Source organism: Sturnus vulgaris, chromosome 14, assembly GCF_052056855.1.
Source record: "Sturnus vulgaris isolate bStuVul1 chromosome 14, bStuVul1.hap1, whole genome shotgun sequence".
Taxonomy (NCBI): domain Eukaryota; kingdom Metazoa; phylum Chordata; class Aves; order Passeriformes; family Sturnidae; genus Sturnus; species Sturnus vulgaris.
The window spans coordinates 14,894,165-14,917,900 of NC_142256.1; the positions used below are offsets into that span (position 1 = coordinate 14,894,165).

The 23,736-nt window shown below is 36.3% G+C and overlaps 1 protein-coding gene across 7 annotated transcripts in view; it reads right to left on the bottom strand.

Annotated features, from left to right (window-relative positions):
- Positions 1-23,736, bottom strand: part of THOC2 (THO complex subunit 2) — a 49,274-nt gene that overhangs the window by 2,372 nt on the left and 23,166 nt on the right. For 2 of the 7 annotated variants that reach the window (XM_088173248.1, XM_088173246.1), the window contains 25 exons: positions 23,414-23,544; positions 23,226-23,327; positions 21,952-22,036; positions 20,886-20,979; positions 20,371-20,451; positions 20,009-20,105; positions 18,155-18,272; positions 17,460-17,639; positions 16,696-16,860; positions 15,778-16,053; positions 15,200-15,341; positions 12,681-12,838; positions 11,703-11,831; positions 11,059-11,190; positions 10,790-10,974; positions 9,880-10,064; positions 9,501-9,603; positions 8,689-9,125; positions 7,794-7,852; positions 6,262-6,378; positions 2,146-2,283; positions 1,730-1,799; positions 1,494-1,651; positions 784-860; positions 635-682 (listed from right to left, as the gene is read on the bottom strand). In XM_088173248.1, coding sequence (XP_088029374.1) covers positions 655-682; positions 784-860; positions 1,494-1,651; positions 1,730-1,799; positions 2,146-2,283; positions 6,262-6,378; positions 7,794-7,852; positions 8,689-9,125; positions 9,501-9,603; positions 9,880-10,064; positions 10,790-10,974; positions 11,059-11,190; positions 11,703-11,831; positions 12,681-12,838; positions 15,200-15,341; positions 15,778-16,053; positions 16,696-16,860; positions 17,460-17,639; positions 18,155-18,272; positions 20,009-20,105; positions 20,371-20,451; positions 20,886-20,979; positions 21,952-22,036; positions 23,226-23,327; positions 23,414-23,544 — 3,447 coding nt within the window. In that variant the 3' untranslated portion in view covers positions 635-654. Of the gene's footprint in view, positions 1-634; positions 683-783; positions 861-1,493; positions 1,652-1,729; positions 1,800-2,145; positions 2,284-6,261; positions 6,402-7,793; positions 7,853-8,688; positions 9,126-9,500; positions 9,607-9,879; positions 10,065-10,789; positions 10,975-11,058; positions 11,191-11,702; positions 11,832-12,680; positions 12,839-15,199; positions 15,342-15,777; positions 16,054-16,695; positions 16,861-17,459; positions 17,640-18,154; positions 18,273-20,008; positions 20,106-20,370; positions 20,452-20,885; positions 20,980-21,951; positions 22,037-23,225; positions 23,328-23,413; positions 23,545-23,736 lie in introns of those variants that run through there. The other 5 variants (XM_088173247.1, XM_088173244.1, XM_014886375.2 and 2 more) reach the window with 4 other exon arrangements.

Consider the following 23,736-nt stretch of genomic DNA (forward strand, 5'->3'; position numbering starts at 1 on the left):
TCCTCCTCAGATCAAACCAGATAAAAGATTATGCAGAGACACTGAGCTGACCAACTGCATTATGGAGCATTGTGGTTTAAAAGCTACTGCTTTTGTTGAAGTAAAAAGATACAAAACATGAGTTTGCCACATATTAGGCAAGATACCGTTAAGTAATATGTAGATTATCAAGCGTGATGACTGTCAGAATGACACGAATCCACCTCTGCTTTTGTATGGCAGCTTGGAAAAAGTAACAAAGACACAACTCCACCAAACGCTGCTGACACGCCACATTCCCTGCCTCTTTTTTTCTTCCAAAAAAAATATGAGCATCTATACAATCTCTGTGATGATATCTGTGAAATATTTTCCCCTGGGGCAGTAATAAAAACTCACAAAGAGTAATAGTAATAATATTTAAAAAATAATAATAAAAAAAAACCAAACCCAAAACCACACATGCCCATAAAAACCCCCAAACATGAAACACCATAAATCAAAACAAAAATTCCCACAAAACAACCAAAAACCCCCAAGACACCACCCTGCCACCCTGGGTGATTTAAGGGTGTTTTGTCTGTATATCTTTTACCAGTCAACAGGACCCATGGGAGATACCGAATCAAACAAATTAAATAACAAACATTTTTACCTTTCCTGAAAGAATCTTCATTATCTATGCTTGTCTGAAGATTTATGAGTAAATTCAGCGTTAAGGAAAAAAATATATATTTTGCTACATATAAAAAAGGGAAGCTCATTTGCAAAAATTTTCTGAAATGTCAATGTTTAAAAGGATATTGTTTCTTTTCTTCTTTTCCCCCAGTACTGTCCCGTTTTTCTTTCTTCTCTGTTTTTTCTTTATCATGTCTTGATTCCTTTAAAAATACATATGGAAAAAGGTTATTATGGTACTCATTGTACAGGACATTTAGGAGGACTGTAACATTTAACATTATAATTGGACATAGCTAAAAGAAAATAATCATTCAAAATGACAGTACTCAGCTTCTATGATTTCTGAGATTATTTTATCTCTCATTCAGTTCTCCAGCAAATGCCAGCAGCAGAGCTGCAACTGGGAACCACTGATTGGAGAATACAAATGTAACTGCAACATAGCTGCTTTCACCAAAAGCAGCTGTGGTGACACATGTACTTGGAAATCTGGATTACAGACTAGTTTATATATAAAGGTAAGTCTATTTTCATCTACTTGCTTACCAAAGCAGTCTGCAAATATTTAAGTTCTGAATAATCTAAAAGTATAAGTTCTGAATTTTCCTGGCTACTGCCAAAATGAACTAGCCCTCCCAAACTATCCTACTCCTGCCAGTAGTGACTGCTGAGATATTTTAAGCCACAAGATACCAGAAGTTTCAGAAGCATCTTCTTACACATTCACAGCATATCTTTTTAATTTAGGCAATAAAACAGCAATAAATTTTAGGAAAAAATATCAGCTTGTTCTGTCAGCAACAACAAATAAACGAGAGAACAGCTTATTTTACCTTTTTGCTACCAGAGGAGCTCTTCTCCATCTTTTCTGCCTTGATTGAGTCACCTTTCTCTTTTCCTGAAGATTTTGATTTGTTTTTCTCCTTCTCTTTTTCATTTAAGCGAGGGGAATCAGAAGGACTTTCACTTTTGCTGTGTTTTGAAGAACCAGCTAAAAATAGAACAGCACGTTGTAATTCACAACACGTAAAAGCCTGATGAACACACACCCAAAAAGTAAAATACATACTTGTGCCGTTTTCATCTTTGCGTCGTTTAGTTGAATCCTGTGGTACCTCTCGGTCACTGTTTGAATGATCCTGGCACCAAACACAATTATGCAGATGTTAGCAGACTAAAACATACTCTGAAGGAGCACCTGCTTGTACTCTTATTTTGGAGAACTAATTTTTGAATCCTTAGAAAGTAACTGAGGTGTTACATCTGGTGTGAAGTTTCTGGAGATCGGTTTGGAGGGAGAAGAGGTTTGAATACATTGTTGCAAACCAACCTTTGAAAGAGTAGCAGAACAAAAAAGCCACATCTGATAGAGATCACTTCTGCTCAGATGGGTGTACAGCCAATTATTACTGCAAGGCCTTGGAACAGAAAGCTTTCCAAGCACATACCAACTGTCTAAACTAGTTCATTAAAAATGTCACCAACCCTTTTTCGATCTTTCCTGTCCTTTTCATCTTTCTTCTCTCTCTCTCTGGATCTTTCCCTTGACTTGTCCAAATCTTTCTTCTCCACTTCTCTCTCCTTACTCTTGGACAGTGTTGGAGTAGTGTGGTTTATGTAGTGCTGTTAAATTAAGGCAACATCACCAAATATTAACATGTATTCCTAGACGTGCAAATTAAAATAAGTCTTATTCTAACATATCCGATCTAGCTCAAATATTAAACGTAAATATTTTATTAGCAAAATAAAGAGTAATTGAAGACATGTTCAAACTCGTCATCTATAATTTAACCTACTGCTTATTTACTCAATTCAAGAATATTTTCTCTTAACTGAAACATTTATATTAAATACACACAACAATGTTCACCAGGACAGCTGGATGCATGAACACAGATCAGACACAGGGCTACAGAAACAGGATATGAAGGTTACTGGACTCAGTTAACGCCTGCAATCTTGCCTGAAACAAATGAATTGAATCAGCTGTTTAAACAAGCTAGAATTTATTTTTAAAGAATAATCTTTATCAACAAAGTATTTAAGACAATACTTTGAATAATGTCTTTTAATCTAATTTATAACCTTCAAATGAGAAAAACAGCTGAACATAGAAAAAGAATTGTTTTTTTCTGTAATGTGTTCTAGATTTTTATTCCACTACTACTTCTAACCAATTCTGGTAAGCTCCATAAAACAGGCAGTGCATGTGTTATGTAAATATGGATACATTACAGTGATGATATCTGTCTTTTTAAAAAGCTAGATCTAAGAAATATTAAGAGCATATTTTATATCAAAACCACTTCCCTTGGTATTCAAGTTACACCAGCACACAGATTTAAATCAGTGTACTTCAATCTTTCCCCCATTCCATAAGTTGACAATTTTATTTGGGGACCAAAATATCTTTATTAAACTGTTCTCTGTATTTCTTTTTAGAGAGACCCCTTTCTTAAAAGGACACCAACAAAAGAGGTAAGTGGAAGATTATTTTTTAAAAACTCAAAAGTATCACTTGAACCAAACCAATGAGTGTTTCAAACAACATTCAAAATTAAAGCAATCCTCTCCTTCCCCAGTTTCAGTAAATGCTTAATTTACCAAAACCTGATGTTAGTGATGCTATGTTAAAGTCACACTGACAAAATTTAGGTCTCTTTCACTAGAATTTTATTATCCTACAACAGAGACTGAACCTTCAATACTTCTTGCACTAGGTATTTCTTTTTCCTCTTTTCCCTCACGCTTTTCTTATTCAATTTCCTACAATGACATTCCACAAGTAAATTTATCCCTGTTCTCTACTTTGCTGACAGTAACATGCAAATATGTTTTCTCTAAAACAGTTCAGTTTTCAGTTGTCTCCCACAGCTGCTTTCCACAGGAGAAGGCAAACTCATAGCTCTGCTTTCTCTTATTCCACTTCTTGTGTTCTCATGACTATTCACAACAGATTCCACTGCTCCTCTACCATTCCAATGCAGAGTTTTGGAAAACTACATCCACCCTCCCCTAACTTTACCAGAAAGACTTTATCAACTTGCTTCTAGAAATGCTGTCAATTGATGACACATCAAATTTTGGGTGCTTCAGTGTGGTTTGTAACTTGGACCAATGCCAAAGTAAGGGGAAAAAAAAAAAAAACCTAACTCAAGTCTGGCACCATTTATTTTACAACCTGCAGTGTAAACCACTATTTCCATTTTCTGGCTCCAGAAACTGAGCCAAATCAGGAATAAAAGAAAGTCCACAAGCAGATAAAGCACTAGACTTTTAACTTTCAGTGGAAGATGAACTCGTAAATCTTGCAGGCTTCTGAACATCCCATCCCTTCCCCAAATAAGTACATGGAAGTAAAGAACATTTAACTTGTCTTACACCATGTACAGGGAACATTGTCATGAAGTGCTTTAAGTCTGTTAGAACGGCACTGAAGAGTGAAGATTAGTTCATTAAGTGAGAAAGAGTAGAAAAGTGCATTTAGAAAAGGAAGAAGCAGGTTGGATGCCCCCCATTCCCCAAACACTTAAAGAATAAATCCATTAAAAGGTCACACAACTTCCGGCTAAGTCTACACAAACACATTACAGTTAATTCTAAAATATAACTTTTCAAATTAACTAGAAAAATAAAGCTGCTTGCTGTTAATTTAATTACAAATAGTTCCACTGCCTGCTTAATTAAATCAATGCGCTAATAATTAAAATAAATATTTTCAAATAAAACTTTAGCTTAAGTAATAAAAATACAAGCAACATTTCAATTAACCAGCTGAATCTTGACTCATACAGTAAGGAAGTGAAAAGATTTTACAGATTCCCATATACTATCCTTCAGGGCAGAGGTAAGTTCAAAATAAATACTATCGTTTTCTAATTTAAAAAAAATAAATATACAAGATATGATGATTCATAAAAGCATCTGGATTAAATCTACAGACACTGTAGTTTCATCAATGGTAAGACTAAAGGATGTTTCCCCATATACACTATCCCTATAATCAGATACAGTTGGTATTTGAAAGATTCAATAAAAATAAAATAAAAAAATCCACCAGCAAGCATCCATGACAGAATCCCAGCTATTTTGATTTAAAACATACAAAGTGTTCCAAACACTTCGCACGAAGATAACTACAACTAAAACAACATTGTAAATACAGAACAGAAAATGGAAATTCATAACATATTTTTAAATAAGGTGAATATAACTAATCTTATAGGTAAATCCAAAAAGTATCCAAAAAGTCCAAATGGTCAGCATTTTCCAAGTGCTAAACCTCTGTGCAGTTTAGTTACCCACTGGTACCAACTGTGTAATCAAAGACTTAAACAGCAACTTTAGAAGATTTGATCCATTTCCTATCAGTCACATCCCCTGATGTACCAGCAGGCATGCAGTGGCTGTGACTGTTACTGTACAACAGTTACAATGTGCTTGAGTTTTAAAAAGAGCAAAACACAGCTACAGAATCTGTCTAAAATACAGTATTTCCAGTGCTTGTTAGGCATATCCAGAACACCGGGCTCAGATTTGGTCCCTGCTACACAAAAAGGATGTGGACAGGCTGGAGATGGTGCAGAGAAGGGCCACAAAGGCTGACCCAAGGCTTGGGAAGCCTGAGACAGGGGAAAGGCAGCGTGAATGGGGTTTGCTCAGCCATGAGAGGAGGCGGCTTAGGGGAGACCTTAACACCATGTCCCAGTATTTAAAGGGGGGCTACCAAGGGAGATGCTTTTTTAACAAGGAGTCACATGGAAAAATAATGTAAAATGGATATAAGTTACACCTGGGAAGATTCCAACTGAACACAAGAGGGGAACACTTCACACCAAGAACTATCAGCCATTGGAGTATCTCCTCAGCAAAGTGATGGATTCCCCAACATTGGACACTTGTAAGATCTGACTAGACAGGATGCTGGGCCATCTTGCCTACACCGTGTTTCTGCCAAAAAGGCTGGACCAGATGATCTTTGAGGTCCCTTCCAACCCGGGATTCTGATTCTATGAACTCCTGAGAACATTCTTTAGTATCCCTTCTCCTGAGATAATGAAACTGAAGTGTATTTACAGGAAGCAAATACACAAAAATGATAATCCAGGAGGCTGTCTCTGAATCTTAGAAACGCAATACTATAGTACTAGAACATGAATACAGTTGTAAGGCAAAAGAGTATCAACATTCTAGAGACATCTCAAATATTCTTTAACTGGTACATTCAAAACCACTCAATTCTAAGAACTATTTTAGCTATTCTATTAACTTTTCAGCTGAACAAATGGCTTAATCATAAGGATGTTTCTGTGTATTCACAAGTTTTAGAGGGAAAAAGAAGAGACACTTGTATCACATCTCTTCAAAATATTGACAGAAAGGTAAATTCAGGGGATTTTTGAATGTTGCATATCAACCATCTCTCCTGTACAGAGGATTTACATACCAGGACAAAAATCCCCCAGCCCTCTATTACGATGCTAGTATTTACAGGAATAGAATTTGAATTTCTGATGGGAGTTTGCCACGAGCAAAAGTTAACTTCTCTCTGTGATGGAATATGAAAATAAACTTGGCTGGTTTCTAAAAGATTCAAACCTTTGCTGAAGAGTCCTTGAGTTCGTTGAGGTTGTCCTGTAGAAAATGAACGGAGATGACACGTGAGCTGGAATAGTTTTCAGAAACCAGAGGGACTTTGGGAAGCACGGCCGTGCCCTTGAAACAAAAAACAGCTACTCCTGGAACAAATCTTGCGTTAATACCGTACTCTGAATAAGGCTAGAAACTGAAATACTTTTAAAAAAGAAAGTGGGGGAGGGGGAAAGAGTCATTATCTATTCACTAGACTCTGTTATTAGATTAACTACCAAGTAGGTCTATATCTAATTCTTCCTAAAACAGTGAAAAAACACTCTCCTGCCTAGACAAAAATACAAAGAAAAAGTGGTCTTAACTCTAAATTTAGCTGAACAAGGGGTGAAACAGGTTTCAAATACTTTTAAACCTGCATCTTCTCCACTTTCAGTTAAATGTGGTAGAAGTTACTCTAGAATAACCTTATGCTGCCATTTATAAAAAACTTCATCACTGAGTAGTTATCACTGTCCCCTGTTTCCTCAAAACTAGTAAAAGCTATTTGAATTCTCCAAAATTAAGTTAAATCTTTCAAGTAAATCTTACATAGAAAAAGATGTACTTTGAAAAAACAGAAAAAAGAGAAGAGCATGTTCTAAAGTTGGTAAGATGGTGAAGTTTAAAGACCCACATAATCCATCACAGTGCTCTTGATCAAGTATTGGTAACTTACAGTTTTAAATGTTCAACGTACTGCAAATTCAAAGATTCCATGAATATAGATGGTTTAGAAATAATATAAATATGGAGCAAGGAATGGCTACCCTGAGTCTTCAAGTAGGCTACGCCCATGGTTTTGTGCTGCGCTTGAGTGCTTGGGGTTTCTCTTTGCTGGGTAGGAGGCTTGGTGGCCACATCTGGTTTTATCGTAACGCAGGGCTCAACATGGTGGGAACCCATTGGAAATAAACAAACCTCGAAGGGAAGGTACAACAGAAGCTGCATGCGCACTGAATATACACAACTACAGGAGAACTGATCACCAAGGAGACTTTAAAATGGAACTCCTTTCAAGACTCCTCCTTAGAAGGCACATATCGGTATGATGCTCATCAAGAAGCCTGATGAATTCAGAGGTATCGTACATCCCGTATCATCCAGGAATCTTCAGTGCTATAGATTCTTCAAAGAAGTGCAGAAAAATATGCTCCACTCTGTTGCAAAGACTCATTTGCTTGTAGCTACCATTGCACTCCAAAAAAACTGACTGCTTAAAGCAATGAGGCACTTCTGTGTAAAAATTCTCTTGAAATTTCCAAACACTATTTTACAAAATTTGTGCTAGGTCCTTGAAGCATTATTTTGGTTAATTAAAAAATATTTTTATAGAAAAAAAGACAGTCCGCCAATAAAGAAAAGGAATGCATTTTCTAATGCAACATAAAACCTCCAGTGGTTCCAGTGTATACTTGGCACAAAACTTGAAGGAAGTCGAATACTGGCATCCCAAACTTGTGAGCCTAACATGGGTGCTGCCTTCCTCAGGCTATACTAACCTTTACTGTTGAGGAATGTGATGGAGAAGAATGTGTATCAACTTTGCGGCGTTTTTGTTCTGAGGAAAGAACAGAACAATGGTATTATTAAAACACAGTTCAAAGAGGAGAATCAAATAATAATAAACTTTCTAAAGTACCAACATAATTACAGCTAGATTTCTTGCCACTGTGTGAATTTGTTTTCCTTAAGCTATCTACAGTTGGCATCTTTATGAAAGTTGACCATCTTAATGAAAGTTTGCAGCAAAAGTGCTCACTCCAAACCTCCATTTTATGGAAGTCAGTATCTGAATTTCAGAATTACTATGAAGACCCTGAACAGGTGAACTTATGAAAAGTATTATAGACGTCCCTTATGTGGTTTGCCTTAAGCAGCACCCAACATAAAACCCAACATCAGCCTCAGATAAAAACTTAAGGATTTGCTAGCCAATAATCTAAGAAGGGACTGATAGAGCTTACTGCATCCTTCTTAAGGATGCAAAGGCCTGTATCTTTCACTTTCCCTGTTTTCTTCCAATTCAAAGGCTGTCATGAAGCTCTCAAAGTACACAGTTTTTGCATTTCACTTTTGCAAAACTTGCATGGTCAAAGTTATACTAATATGTTTTAATAAAAGACTATTTAGACTTACATTTAAAAAATGGCAGGCTTTGTGGGAACAAGCATTCACTGGAGATATGTGAAGTCCAACACATTCACACAGTTTGCCTTTTGGAGATACTCTGACCACCTCCTTTAGCTATTGACTGTATTGAAAAGCCAGTGCCTAAATCATACTTATTATATAGGAATTCTCTCTCAACTTCTCTAGCATTTTTTGACATTCAGTGATTTTCAAGGCACATTCTATTTTTATAGGCAAGAACAGAAATTAAATATTCAAACTTACCCCTTTCAGATTCTGATGTTTCTGATCGGGGAACAGGCGACTTCAAGGACCCAGCTACTGGCACCTTTTCTCCTCCTTTAGCATTTTCCTTGGATTTCATTTCCTTTGCTAGATCTCTTTCTCTGGATGGCTCCTTTTCTCTCTCCTTTTCTACAGTTGACTTCGACTCAATGATGGTAACAACCGTTTTGGACTTTTCTTCTTTTGAAGCTTTTTCTTCTTTCTTCACTTTTTCCTTCTCTTTGTCAGATTTCGGCGTTTTCTCCTTGATCTCTCTTGCCTTCTCATCTTTGTTTGCCCGTTCTTCCTTTGGTTTATCTTTCCCATCTTTCCCAAGTGCCTTCATCTCCGGAGTGGCAGCTGGAGTCTTGTCTTTTTTTTCTTTATCTTTTTCCTTCCCGCTTTTTTCTTTATCATCTTTCTCTTTAATAATTTTGCTGCATCAAAAATAAAACGGCCAATTAGCATGGATACAAAACACAGCTCTAGCTATATCACAGAAGTTTTAATCCTGAATGTTTGACAGAATTTCCTGGAGCAGACACTATAAGATTTCAGATTTGCTCTTTCTTTATCTCAACAGCTACAAGCAAATGTTCTCATTTGCTGAATGTTCTCATAGCTAAAATGAAATGCATTAATCAGTAAAACTGTGTATTTTGAAAGAAATAATGTAATTTTTTAAACTTTAAAGAAATGGAAAGTATTTACACAGAACCCAGAAGTAAAAATAAAAGGCAGGTCATTTTCAAGTGTATTTTTGTGGCTTGGAAGGAAGAAAATAGAGAATGTGTAAGAACAGTTTTTCTCACCTATTAGATGCACTGTTTCCATTGCTTGTTGTCACCTTCGGTGTAGCATTGACAGTTTTATTAATAACTTTCACCACACCCTGAGACTTCTCCTTTAGTTTATCTGCTTAATAAAGAAAGAGAACAGTACTATTTCAACAAGTTAATCTATTTCATATTGGTTAAAATACAACAAGTAGCTGAGCATACTCATGTCAGCTAAAATAGGCAGCAAATCACTCTCTCCCAAAACCAAGTAAAAATAAAGAACACACATTGATCCTATTTAGTACTGCACTTATATTTTTTCTTTTTAGCTTAATGAGGCAAATTTTGAGAGAAGCTTGAAATGTCAGAAAAATTCTAAAAATAAACATATAATAATCATAGGTATGTTTACCAGTCTCCTCAGTAGTGCCCTCTTCCAGTCTAACTGTATTTATTGTGAGAGACGTAGGCATCCCAGCACCACCTGGCCCATTTTGTACTGTTGCAGGTACAGCATTCCTGGCAGGTGGGTCTTTGTGGTGAAATTCATTTTCAGGTATCATGAAAGGCTTCCTACTTTTCAACTGTCCAGAATAGCTGCAAGTCGCACAGATTGTTAAACATGCACAAACATAAAGCAAAACATGGGTTGAATCTTAAATGTGGATCTAATCTAACAGTTCATCTGTTATTTATTTCACAGTTTTTCCTAACTGATATGCAGTTTCTTCCCCCTATATTGATGAGCTCAAAAGAAAAAGGAAAACAAACAAACCCAGTAGACACAGAAGCAGCCCTCCTTCCACACCACCACCACACACACACACACGCACCCCCCGGCCAAACATATAGAACAAACTGACTACTGACAACTTCAAACTGTTAGGGCAACCTGAACTGCCCCTCAGGCATACAAGGATGATTCCACATTCACCACAGGAAGATGGAACATGTAACTAACCATTTTAGAATCATATACGCTTTCAACATCTAACCAGTCTTGCAGCAATAGCCCTTGGCTTTCTTCCTTTTACTATCCCTCCTATCTCCTTGATGCTATACTATTTCTCTAAAATTAAGCTATCCCCTAGTAAGTAGGAACCTTTACTATTTTAAGGGTTTTACTAGAGTCTTGTAAAGGAAATTAGTGATCATCCAGCACAAAATGAATGTTTTCATTCACACTGCCAGCACCGAGATGCAGGATAGCGAAATCTTCTGTGATAAGGTAAAAATCAAATGTTAGGACTGTAACAGTTCCGAGTCTTTAGATGCCTTTCATGATCCACTTTTAACCACTTTCTTAAATAAGTTGTTGTTACCCCATAGCCAATGCATATAGATCAGGTCTCTTCTCTTTCTCTTCCTGACATATCTTGTGTACTCTTCTTTCCAAGGCTTGGCCCAGGTTCAGCACTTTTGGATACCATGGAAGGATTTTGGTCAGCACAATCAGGATGTTTCTGATATGTGTATATTCACCTGTTTCCAGACAGTGCACAGAAGCCTAAAACATAAATCGAATCTAATTAAGTTTGGGGGTCTTTTTAAAGCATTCAAAAAATGTAAGGTTTTTGGCATCTCTATTTACCTTAGTTAATTTATAGTGCCATTTGTGTACCACGTGTCTAAAATTCTCATAATCCAATTGATCAGCCTTATTTCCACCATCAAAGCCAGTTGCTCGTAATATAGTTAGGAAGCCTGGATAGTTGCCACATTCCTACATGCACATCAAAGAATAGGAAAAAATTATTTTTCAGGAAACAAAACCAGTAATTTAAATTCTAAACTCTAAAGAATGAGACACGATCACACTTTACAGGATTCACATAATTTTTTTTAGCTAATTTATGTTGAAATTTTAGTTGTGGGTGACAGAATGGATTTTTCATTATTTGACTAGGTGGTACAAGGAGTATTAAGAAAGTTTCCTTCCATATGCTTCCTAAATTATCTTCAATACAAGCTATGTGAAAATCAGAAATGCAAAGCTTTTTTTAGCAAATGCATTTTTTAACACCATACAAAATTACTTCTATCAAAACTACATGAATTATAGAAAATACAAGTCAATATTATGATTATGCCATCAGAAAAATCCAATTGCACTAATTTTAAATATAACAGTTTCACTAAATCCATTTTTACTGGGCTGAATTACACAAATGGTTAGTAGATATTGAGCAATGGTTCGTAGGTAATGAGCAAACTCATTTCAGTAATTTCCCATACCTTTTCATATATGACTCTGTCACTGTGCCATCTGGTTACGGTCTCCAGCATACAGCATAAAAATCTGCCATATCTACTGGCTTCATTTTCTGTGCAACTTGCAACCGTATATATAATATCAGAGAAAACCTGTGAATAGAGCAAGGAACTGTTACTATGACCTTACTAAATTATAAAAACAAAAAACCTAACAAAAATTACAAATTTCTCTCATCTAAACCACCATTAAGCTGGTTTCTAAATACAACAGAGACTCATTATAAAGTATTGTTAGTTTCCCAACTGCTGCTCCTTCCCACATAGCCCAGAATCCAAGCATACAGCTGCTGCTGACACACTGTTTGACAGCTCAAGTGTCTTCACTGATATAACTTTTATTATCAAATTAATAATGATTTGAGCTGGTAGAAGTAAACATCTAACCAAGCTGCTGCAAAAAGTATTTTTCCTGGCCCACACAGGTGCATCAGATAGGGCTACTTGAGTAGAAATGCTCTTTTGGAACATGAAATCAGAGCAGATGCAGTGACACAAACAAGCTCGCTGTCTGCAGCACCACTTGCCAGGATCAGAAAGGTCCCAAGGATGTTGCTGGTGAGGGAAAAGCATAAGAAAATTGGTTCCACAATAGAAGGGCACACACAGCTAAAAAAGGGAGGATGGGAGCAGGTCATGGAAATGCAGATCACTTAAAGGTTACAAAACCTGAAAACAACTCCTATGACAGCTAATGACTTTGCTCTGAAACTCCACAGTCACTAGGGTAAAACATAAACATTTCTTGAAAATAAACCCCTGAAGCTTTAAGAAAATATTGATCAGAAGATCTGAAGTACAAAAGTGAACTTCTGATTGTCAGAGATTCTAGAATGAAACACAAGTAATGATCTGGTTTACCTCTTGTGGGAGGCAGGGGGACACTAGTTTGGGACGTTTGTAGTGATACTGATGAAAATACACAGAGTTGTAGCTACTTACTCGGTCATAGCAGAGAAGTGTGGAGAAATTGGGTGTTTTCTGCTGATGCACCAGTTCAACGAAGTGAGCACAGTAAACTGCATCAATTGCAGAAAAAATGCATCGAGGAAATATACACAACTGTAAAAATTTGGTGATAGTCTCATTTTTGGTAGATTCTTCAAGAAATAAAAGTTGAGGGGAAAAAAGAAAACAAAAATAAAGTAAATTAATAGTCTATCATTCAACTACTCTCTTCCCAAGAAGTTCAGTATGACAGATCCATACTGTGGTGTTTGTACATTTGGCCACTTGTATTTCAGACCTATCTTTGGCATTGATCAGAAAAAGTCAACGTAAGTCCAACTGTTTGAGGGTGAGGATAGAATAGCAGGGTGGATGTAGCAAATGTTTATTTCTTATTGGCAAAATTCTTCTTTCACACAACGAGGCTAAAAACAGCTGGGACATCTTCAGTAAACTTCTCCACCTGCTCAAACTGTACACATCAGCAAAGCAAACACCACCTGCTATTTCCCTAGAACACTTTCATCTTTCTACATGGGGTTGACTTTCAGTTTAGTTTCCTTCAAAACTGAAGAACATACTGTCTCTATAGAATCAATTCATAATCATTTTTCCAATTAATCAAACACAGAGGAATTTAAAGAAGAATAGCCTTCAGTAAACCACCACCCCAATACAGACACATTTTGTGAAAGTTTCATTCTACCTCTGAGAAAAAGACTGCACTGTATCAAGTTCAAGAGTTACCTGTTTCTGTTTGACCAACCACGGGTTGGTAAACTCAACAGCCCAACACATACCCAAACTGGTCCCATGGCAACAATGAGCATAAAAGCAAGCTGAGATGATGGTACAGAACAAAAGCAAGATCAGAGGAAAGTACAGAACTAAAGACTGCAAGTGGATGGCTTCAAAGGAAGAACAGTCATGATCCTCACAAGGGCCACTGGTGGTTTTGCAGAGGCCACAAGTTCTAATACCCAGGGTTTACCTGCTTCAGTTTGGTGGTGCTCATGGAATAAAGCTTTCTCAAGAAAGGACTGTCAGCTTTTACTTAACTAAAAACTTCATGTTGACTTTGTTTAATTTTATTATCTACCCCTCGAAGGTTATAACAAAGATTTGATACCTAAAATAAAATAAAACAGCTATCAAGGGAATCACAGTTCATAGGGTAATCAAGTATGTGTTGCTTCAGAAGTGTACAAACAAAGGAAGTGAATAGCCAGTCAGAACAGGTAGTCTCCAATTGCTAAAACTACCAGGCTACTCTGCTAAAAATTAGCTATTCTCAAGGGTACAAACACTCTATCCAAAGTTTGGAGACAGGAAGCTAGTCTTAAAAAAAAATAAGTATCAATAATTTAAAAAATACTAATAAATCCCACTACTACACTGGATGTGCTGTTCTAGTTCTCAAGTAGTACAATTACAGATTATGTATTTTAATGGGCAAACTGCTGAAATACTAAGTTTGCCTCTGGATACAATGCTGGGAAACTTCCTTCAGCTGAAGCCCAAGCACAAGAGCCAGGAATAAGCTATTCCCAGTATTCTGCAAAGAGTTATGTGTATACCTATGCAAACTACTTTCTATACATTTTTGGGTGCTTCTTTAAGTAGACAAATTTACCAAGTCACCTCTAGACCAAGTTTTAATCAGGAATTTTTCAACCAGTAATTTCTTATAGTTCATCGCTAGAGTACATTAAATATTTATAGGGAACAGTGTTTCTTCATAAAACCAGTTGGATGGATCTTACATGAGTTGGACAACAAAACTCTTTTCCACTGGATTATGCTAGGCTTCTTGGGACAGACGAACTACTACTTCCAGTTACAAACTCAAAGTTCATCCAGAGAAGAAAACTGACCAGAGAAAAACATTTCAGATTAACCATACCAGCAGAGTTCACAAGCAACATGAAACATTACAGACGTTTTCTAGGAGAAAAAACTTGATTCTGTTTACTGCATATCAGCCCTATGAAACATGCATGCTGTTTCACTGCATGGGGCTGTTAGACGGGCACAAAATTTATCTTGTCATTGGAACAGAGTTTATGCCACCACCCAAACCCTGGAATATTGCTCCTAATCACAGGACTCAAAGTAAGCCAACTCAAACCAATCATTAAGATTTTACATGCCCATTCTTAGTCCTGCAGCAATTATACTAACTTAGCAGCATTCTAACTGCAGTTAGCAAGTACAAGCCAGCTTGCAATTACAAATTTCCACTGAATTGGTCGATCTCTAACTTATTTTCTAAATAAGGGAAAAATTTAAAAGTTCTTGACATTGCAAGAAACAAAAAACTTCTCCATGAAAACCAACTACTCAGCATTTGCAAAGACACATTACATTTTAACTAAAAATTTACCTTAATAACAGATCTCAACATATAAAGAGATCAAGTTTTCAAATCAACATTAAGAGAATTAGTGCAAGGAAGTTCTGGAGACAGTGACAACTACAAAAACATCCACAACATTTCCCTTAGACACACTTACTTGCCAGAAGCCAGTTATCTTTCTCTAGTTTCAGCCTCTGTAGAACCCTCTGCACATGCTCCAATTGCTTCTTCTCCTCTTCAAGGAGCTTGTCCTGCAGAGCTGTGCAACGTTCTTTTTCTTTTTTCTTTTTATTTGGAGGCTATAAAACGCCAGAGTAACTCATTTAGTATTATACTAAAACTTGCTATAGACAGAGCAGTGAGTTCTTTGTAATACTAAAGAATTAAAAACTTTTCACTAAAAAATGTTCTGCTCTAATAATCAACTGATTTTATGAATTACTGGCTGACTGCAGTTAAAACAAGAGTGACCAGACAAACCACAGATACAGGTGTCAAGATCTGCTTTCTGAAACTGGTTTTCCAGTAATTTTGACTTAGTGGAGTGACTAGTACTTTTAACAAGGGAATTATGAAGGAAAGTCAATCCAAATTATGTTAATGTGGCAAATCAGAATGGATGAACCAGGAGACAAAACTTCCCAGATCTAAACAACCTTAATATAATACTTCATGAAAAGAAACTCTTTCAAGGCTAGAAAGTTTAAACTGGATAACAAAATTTTATCCACATACCATTTCCTGATTGTCATCTATGGCTTTCATCTGGACTTTAAGTTTATTGACTTCTCTGTCATAGCTGCTGTGTGGCACAGCAAGGTCATACATTGTTAAAGACCAGAATGTAGCATAAAACTGAGGGCTGATGTCATCCCAAACTTTAGGGAGGTGCAGAGAAATCACAGCTTCGTGAACAGGAGCCATCACCAGCTCGCAAGATGTAATGTATTTGTGAACTTTGTGCTGCTGTTTATTTCCCTTCTCAGCTTTTTTTAGTTCATCATACTTTGACTGTGGATAGAAAGATAAAAAACTGTAATCTATATATACAAAAATTAAACGGAATAATATAATTTAACTTTTCTCAAAAACTTTTCTATACAACATTTACGTGTTAAATGTAAGCACATAAAGCACTGAAGAACTTAATACGGAACCTTTAGTCTTCATCCTTATTGGATGGATTTATCTTTCTCCAATGATGCTGCTACCTGTTGTTATAGTAACACATTATAGTACACCAAGTGAAAACCACTCTCCATATAGAACTTTTTAGATGCAGAAACAAATTCATTTCTGACAGTTCCTGAGATAGCACACCATTTGGCAGCTGCATCTAAAACACCTGCAGAAGAACTTACAACTTTAAGGGAACAGGGAGGGAGAGAATTCCTACTGATAACCCAGGACATCCAAAGAGGTGACTTCATTAGCTACAACTTCTGCCAGTTATGAGAAAGGTGACACATAGGCCATATTGTCTTAGGAGATTAAAGACTACCTCTTCCAGCCCACAGCTTCTATTTCTAATTCTACTCACAAAACTTTGCAAGTTTTATTTAGCAAACAAACTTTATCCGGAACCTACCATGTGTACTGGCAACAGGTACCAGAACAGCACTACGAGCAGACAAACAGAAAAGCTGTACTCACTGAAATGTGGTGTGCATACATGGGTCTTGAGAGGAAAAATGCAGCATCGTGAGGAGTGTGAAACTCATTACAGAGAACATCAATAGAAGGCACTCGCTTTATGTAATCCTCTGTGCTTAGATTGGATGCTAAAAACCCACCAAATTGTACCAGGGTGTCATGGCACTACAAGTAAAAAATACAAAAAGTTAGCAAACATTATTATTTTGTTCAACAATTAAACTAGGGAGAGCTTCAGAGCTTGCTCTTTTTTTCCTTTTTCGTTTCTTTTTAAAAATGCTAACACTAAATAGTAGAGCAAAAAATTTCTCATGGCGGAAGAACAATAAAATAAAAAGTCCCACCTAGCAAAGCCAGCAGAACTCAAGAGCATTCTTCTCTACCAGAATGGAATGTCACTAGTTCCTACTGCCTAAGGCAGCGAAAGAATTATTTTTTTAAAAAAAGGAAGTTTCACTACCAAAATAAGACTATAGAAACACAATGGACACTTAAAAAATAAGAAATTAACTTTTTATGACAAAGGATGCTTGTACTTTTACTCAGAGGTCACCTGTCAATATACTTTTAATACACCCATGTATTTTAATAGAGTAACTCTGCAATTAGTTTTAAAATTTGTATGTATCTGTATTTGTTGTACTGGATTCCCATATACAGTTTGACATATTTTGTTATTTATGCGCTGAATCCTTACATATTGTTCTGATATACTGGAAGTTAAGAAAAAGAAGGGGATCTCAAATGCAGGTGTTTTTACTTGCCTGATCATACAGTTTTCCCACCAGCTTCAGATGTTTTTCCCCTCCTTCTTGAAAGACGACACCATTTCTCTGTTGAGCCATAAGCAGGCACAGTGGGAGGGCAAGATCATGGTCCAATAATGCATCTTTTAATCTCTGAGATGATTTCTTCGTATTCCTGATCTGGCCGAAGTATCCACCCTGCACAATACAGAAAAAGTCATCCAAGTTGGAAAACAGTGCATCACAAATGGAATGTATGTGTGCTGACTGCAGAAATACTGATTAACAGCAGTAGAGTTTCCTGTTCATCAGTAAAACTCTCCAGATCCTGTACTGCAATTTATGTGTAGAAGAATCAGAAACTAACCAGTCTTGCCTGCTTTAATTAGTTTTTTACTACTCCCTCCCTGAGTAGGGCAGAGCAAGCAGGACTGCACCACATCCAAGCTCACTGGCTGCTTCCAAGCTCAGTGGCTGCTGGAATGCAGAGGTGTGTCATGTAACACTTTCTCCTGAATATGAGATGCTGTGATGCACAAGAATTAAGGTTCACATCTACACTGCCTCAGCTGCCTGCCAGAAGGCCTCTAAGCTCAAAAGAGGGGGCAAACTCTGATAAAGCACACACCTCTCTCAGCTATGCTCTGGTTCTTAAGCCAGCCTTTAGAACCACCAATAAAAAGCAATAGTTACTAAATTTAACACAAACACACCTCAGCTTTCAGTTGTTCTCCACCAGTCATGGCTTCCAATTGTTCCATTGTCATTTCTTCAGTAATTTCTATCCCCGCCATTTTCTGCACTACCTCTTTTAAAATAAGCAAATCAAAGCTGCAAAGAAAACAGAAAAGTGGAGTAAAACCAAGGTAATTTGTTTAAGAACCGGAAGCTATGACATTCAATATATATTACATAGCAGCAGCAGTGCATGTTAAACAACATTTTCATTCTTTTTTCAAGCAGAAACTGGTATGCCAAGCACAAGGATTTCTTTATTGCAAGCAAAAAGCTAGTACTTAAAAGCAATGCAGTCAATCATCAGTTGGATTTCAGAACCCATTCAGAACAACTTAATATATTGTTTTTGAAGATGGTAGTGAATCTGGTGCTATTAAGTATCAGCAAATTAATCAAACTTCATTGCTCCCTTTTGTTGCTTTCTATGTATCAAACTGTATCTATACAGTTATTTCATGAATATGGAATATTTCAAATATTGTTAAGAGTTTCTAGAGTAGCACACGGCCTTGGAAATGTACTGGCAAAGCTAGTCTAGAGAGGTTATTTGGAAACATGGAAAATATCTTATTTTTACTTGAAACACGGAATATATAAAATACTCCAATAAGCATCCTGCCCAGAGACTAGGTTTTACTTCCTGCTCTGAATACCATAAGGACAATGACTTTTCCTAAACAGTAGTAAATTGTATCTCAGTCACACAAAGCAGCAATGTTTTCCAGTTAACTTCTGAAATTTGCGTGACTTACTTATAAAAACTGACTCATGCCTCCCAAAACGAAGTTCCATCTTTAAATAATTCATATGGCTTTTATTTTTGTTTGCTGCTCCAACCATAAGTATGTTTTCTGTCTAGGAACTGTGCAATACCAGCATAAGAACCAATTCAAATACCTAAATATTGCAGTCCTGTGAAATTGGTCATACCAGTAAATCCATTTTATTTTTACAATCCCAAGTACTAAACTTTTTTTTTTTCCAAAATACTTACAGCCATGATTTTGGGGAAAGACAATAAACATTACTTACCTTTCCTCTGCAGCGCAATGTGATTGCCATTATCAGAACAAAAAGTAGGGACAGAGGAGCATATGAGACTGAATGTCTACATTGCAGGGAAGGGAAAAAAACCTACAATTCTCAACATACCTACACTAAAATAACGTGCTATGTTATCATCATTGGTAAGCTGCCTTTCAATAATCATATGGAGATTTTTAATAGAAAAAAGTTGATACTCACCTATGCGATAAAATTAAATAAGTAAATGAAACAATAATATTAAGTGATGACAATGGAAAGATAAAAGGAAAAGTCAAACTGGAAATCTTATTTTGAGTTATGATTGACACTGACGCTTGAAGAAGCAATTCAACTACCACTAAATAAATTGGATAGGCTATTTAAACGCTACTGAAATGTTAAGAGCCATCCCTGCAGAGAAGACATTATGAGAAAAGGAAAACTAACAGCCACACTGCTTTATATAACAGAAACTTATTTTTTAAATAATGTACAATAACATCTATAATGAAATTACACAATGGCAGGATTTTGCCCGTCTGATTAGCTGTTAAGAAAACTATTAAAATAAGTGAAAGATGAAAAATTAGTGCTTCAAGAATGTCACAGCTACACAATTAGAGGAAAAGTAATATACTAAAGAGTGTATCATCCTTTTTTTCTGCTATTTAGCCTTCCCAGTGCTATGAATGAAGTTTACCACTGCTAGAGCAACAACTACATCAAGCGTCTGTGTATCAGCAAACATCTGAATAATACTTTATAAAAACTGAGTTTATAAGGATCCATTGTGCAATACTTGCCTTTTGCCAGCTTTCAGCTGGTTGGCTACATACTGCAGGAGGCCTGCAAGTTCGATTGGGTATTTTCGAAAAACGGCACCACAAAAGCTTGCCAGACCTAAAGCAAAGAGAAACAGCTGTGACTGCACCTCTTTATTAAATAAACATTAACAAAGTGCATATGGCATCATAGCAATACACGCATTTCTGGAATACAAAGGAAGAAAAAGAAATTCTTATTGATTAAACTTGCCAGCTCTCCATTTTAGCCAGTAGGTACAAGTGAAATATTGAAATATTGATCATGATCAATGGTTGAAAAGATCATGGGGGGTGTGAAGTATTTTAAACATGATTATAATAAATAAAACAAGAATACTAACTCTGCAGCCAGCTTGAGATCGTAGTGTCATCATGCTTCATTCTCTCTTTCTCAGGGTTTGCCAATGCTTCAATGATACAATCTTTAGTGGAGTTAAAGAGGGTACTTTTCCTCAACTTACAATCACAAAAGATACAGAGACTTGTTTTTCTGGCTTTTGGAATATATGAACATGATATATCAAGTATAGCAAGCACTAACATGGTTTTTAAAAAAATAAAACCATGAAATAGTAACCTAAAAGCAGTATTTACCTCACTATTTACAAGATCACTATTCCTTCAAGAGTGAAAGTAGTAAAAACAAAGAATAATTTTCATAGTGTGGAAGAATTAATAGAGAGGGTTCCATAATCCACTACAAGCGCAAAGGTATTTGCAAATTTCACTAAAATTTCCAGCAAAAAGCAGTAAGAAGAGTAAACAGGGACAATATTTAGTAATAGAGAACAGATTTATTCTGGCTACAACTGCAGCTTTATCAATAAGTGATGTAGCAATTTACATCAAAGGATACATGCCAAGACATCGTAGTTCAGGGAAGTGAGGTATTTCAGCGAATCAACAACCGGAGTGATCAAGTTATCGTATTTTTGTATTTGCGATAAAATCTGCAAGTTACAACAGACATTCAGCTGAACAGGGAGAGTATTCCTTATCTTTCACATAATAAAAGCATTTAACAATATCTGTCTTCAAAACCTACACAAAACATGCTTAAAATTAATTTTCAAAGGTCCAAAACAACTGTCAAAGTACATAGGTAATCTCATTAATCTATCTAGTACCTCAAAGATACCAGTGAAACATGTCTATAACATGTTTAAAAACAATTCTGTATAATTTCTCTTTTCAATTATCAGCAAATAAAATAATGAATTTTTTTTTTACCTAATATTTCCTACGAATCCTAAACCTTAGCAGCAGGATTTCCTGTTGCTACACAGAGTAATAAAAGACTATTAAAAAAACCCCCAAAACCATGAATCTAGGTCATGAATGACTCTTTGGTACACGACACACATGCGCACATTGCAGCTGTAATTTCTTCAAGTACAGTCTAAAAACTGGCAAATCAATACCCTTAGGTCACATTTGAGGATAAGATGGAGGCCCATCAACACATTTTTGCACCTCTCCAGCACTCAGTAGCACCAAGCAATCTTAAAAATCCGTCCCAACTTCACAAGTGTATTTCAGACTCCGAAGTTTTCTTCTAAATGACCCTGATTCATCTCCACCACACTCATAAACAACTGTCAGAGCAACTTATCCTGAATTTGCACAACCTGTTCTGCATAACCTGATCAGCCATTCCTGCACCTGAGCCCCACCTCTGCTGTCCCAAATTAACTTTTTTTCACAGTTGATTATTCAAGAGATGTTTCCTTATTTAACATGTTATTAAATATTACTAAGTAACGTTTAGTATCTTACTATGTGAGCTACTAAAAAAATCACTATATTTCAAAATTTGCAGCAAAAGTAAAAAAAATAATGAAATTAGAACTGCAGGTCCCTTCCTGAACTTCAATTATCTGTTGTCAAGATGAAATAGTACTCAAATACATGGAACTACATACATAATCAAATAAAATTGTAGGATTGCTGTGGCTGAGCTTCCCAATTTGTCTTCCAGAGGGTTTCACATTTTCCTTAGTTAAACGCCTGTAAAAGAGGACATTATTTTATTACAAAAGACAAGCTAGAAGAATACGAAGACAACAGGTTAGTTTCAGTGAAGAAACATCTTTGCTAGTCTCAGAGACTACACTGTCACTAGCAAATGTGTTTTCAGGACATCTCATCATAGAAATACTAATCTGTTGAGAACAAGAAATTGAGTAATCCTCCAAGATGCAGACAGTACAACAAGTCCACTTGCCCCTCTATTACTATGGACCACATTCTAGCTTCAACTTCGAACATTTTGCTTTCAGAAGTCCTCAGTGAAGCCTGTACCACATACACCAAACTACCAAATGATTCTGTTAGTTGCTCCTAGAAATTTAACTTAGCAACAGATTGGTTGCATTCTGTTCATTGAAAAATAGTATTTCTTTCTTTGTGTTGCAGTTCCACGGCATTTCCTACTGAAGATTTGAGCTCAACCTGAAACCTGAAGTTGACAGTAAATTATACACATAGCATTCTTCAACAACTGACAGCACTGTGGTTCATCTGCCCAACTGAAATCCATTGTACAGGGGAAGGGGGAAAACGTTTATGGTGTATGAAGCAAGTCAGAAGGCAATCAAAACAATTGTTCCTAACTTTCAAAGCTCTGAGTCCAAAGTCTTTTATCTAGAAACAATCACTGTCTTGCCTATATGGAAAGGTTCTGATAATCCACATTGTAACACCACACCATTTGCTTTTGGAAAATGGAGAACTTAATTCCCTGACAGTGACATCAAATGTGAGGTAAATCTGAAATTGCTGTGAGCCCATTTGAGGATGAGAATAAATCATTCTGTTCAACTTACTGCCATACATTCGAATCTACAAAGAACATGACAAGATTCTTGAGACTCTTTGGAGAGTCTCATGTAGCACTTACACATTTCATAAGCAAAGCAATTTATCAAAAGTCTTACCCATGGAAAAGGTTTATAAATCATTTAATGGGACATTTTTCAGAGATTATATATCCCTATTGGTGACAAATTTGTCTGTATCCTTGCTTATTTGATAGTTTTTAACCACAATACATTAAATACTTTTTGAACAAAGACTATGTGGAAAATTACTAAGTCATTAGACAGGGAATGTATTTGCCAAGCTTTTTTCCTCCAGCTGGTGATATGCAATACACTGTACTACAGTTCATAATTATTTATGGCAATAGGATACTTACTTCATAATGTATTTGGCTCGGTCTATGGTTTGAGCTTTAACTTTCACAAGAAGTGGGTGACTATTGTATGTTTCATTCTTCCATTGCCCATAGAGACGGTACCTGGAAAAGTTATACAGGGAAAGGAATTTCAGAACTGACAATTCAACAGCCCACTCCAAAGGATGGAAACAAATAATTCTACTCACCGGTACTGGTACGGAAAAGTTTTGAACATTCCCCATAATTCCTCAGACATGCATGCATTGCAGTCCATCAAGGAAAGAGATGGAAGCAAGACTTGATCAGTAATACTCAACAAACAGCTGAACAGTGTCTCCTGAGATAAAGACAAAACCCCAAGGTAACTATCAAGAAGTGCTTCTGAAGCAGGGTTATACATGTAATGCACAAATGGAAAAATTGATTAAAAAAAAAATACAAGTACACCACAAGATTAAGACTTCCAGAACAAAAATGTAATGGGACCTAGAAGTATCTCCCATCATAAATTATTCTAAAAACTCATTTT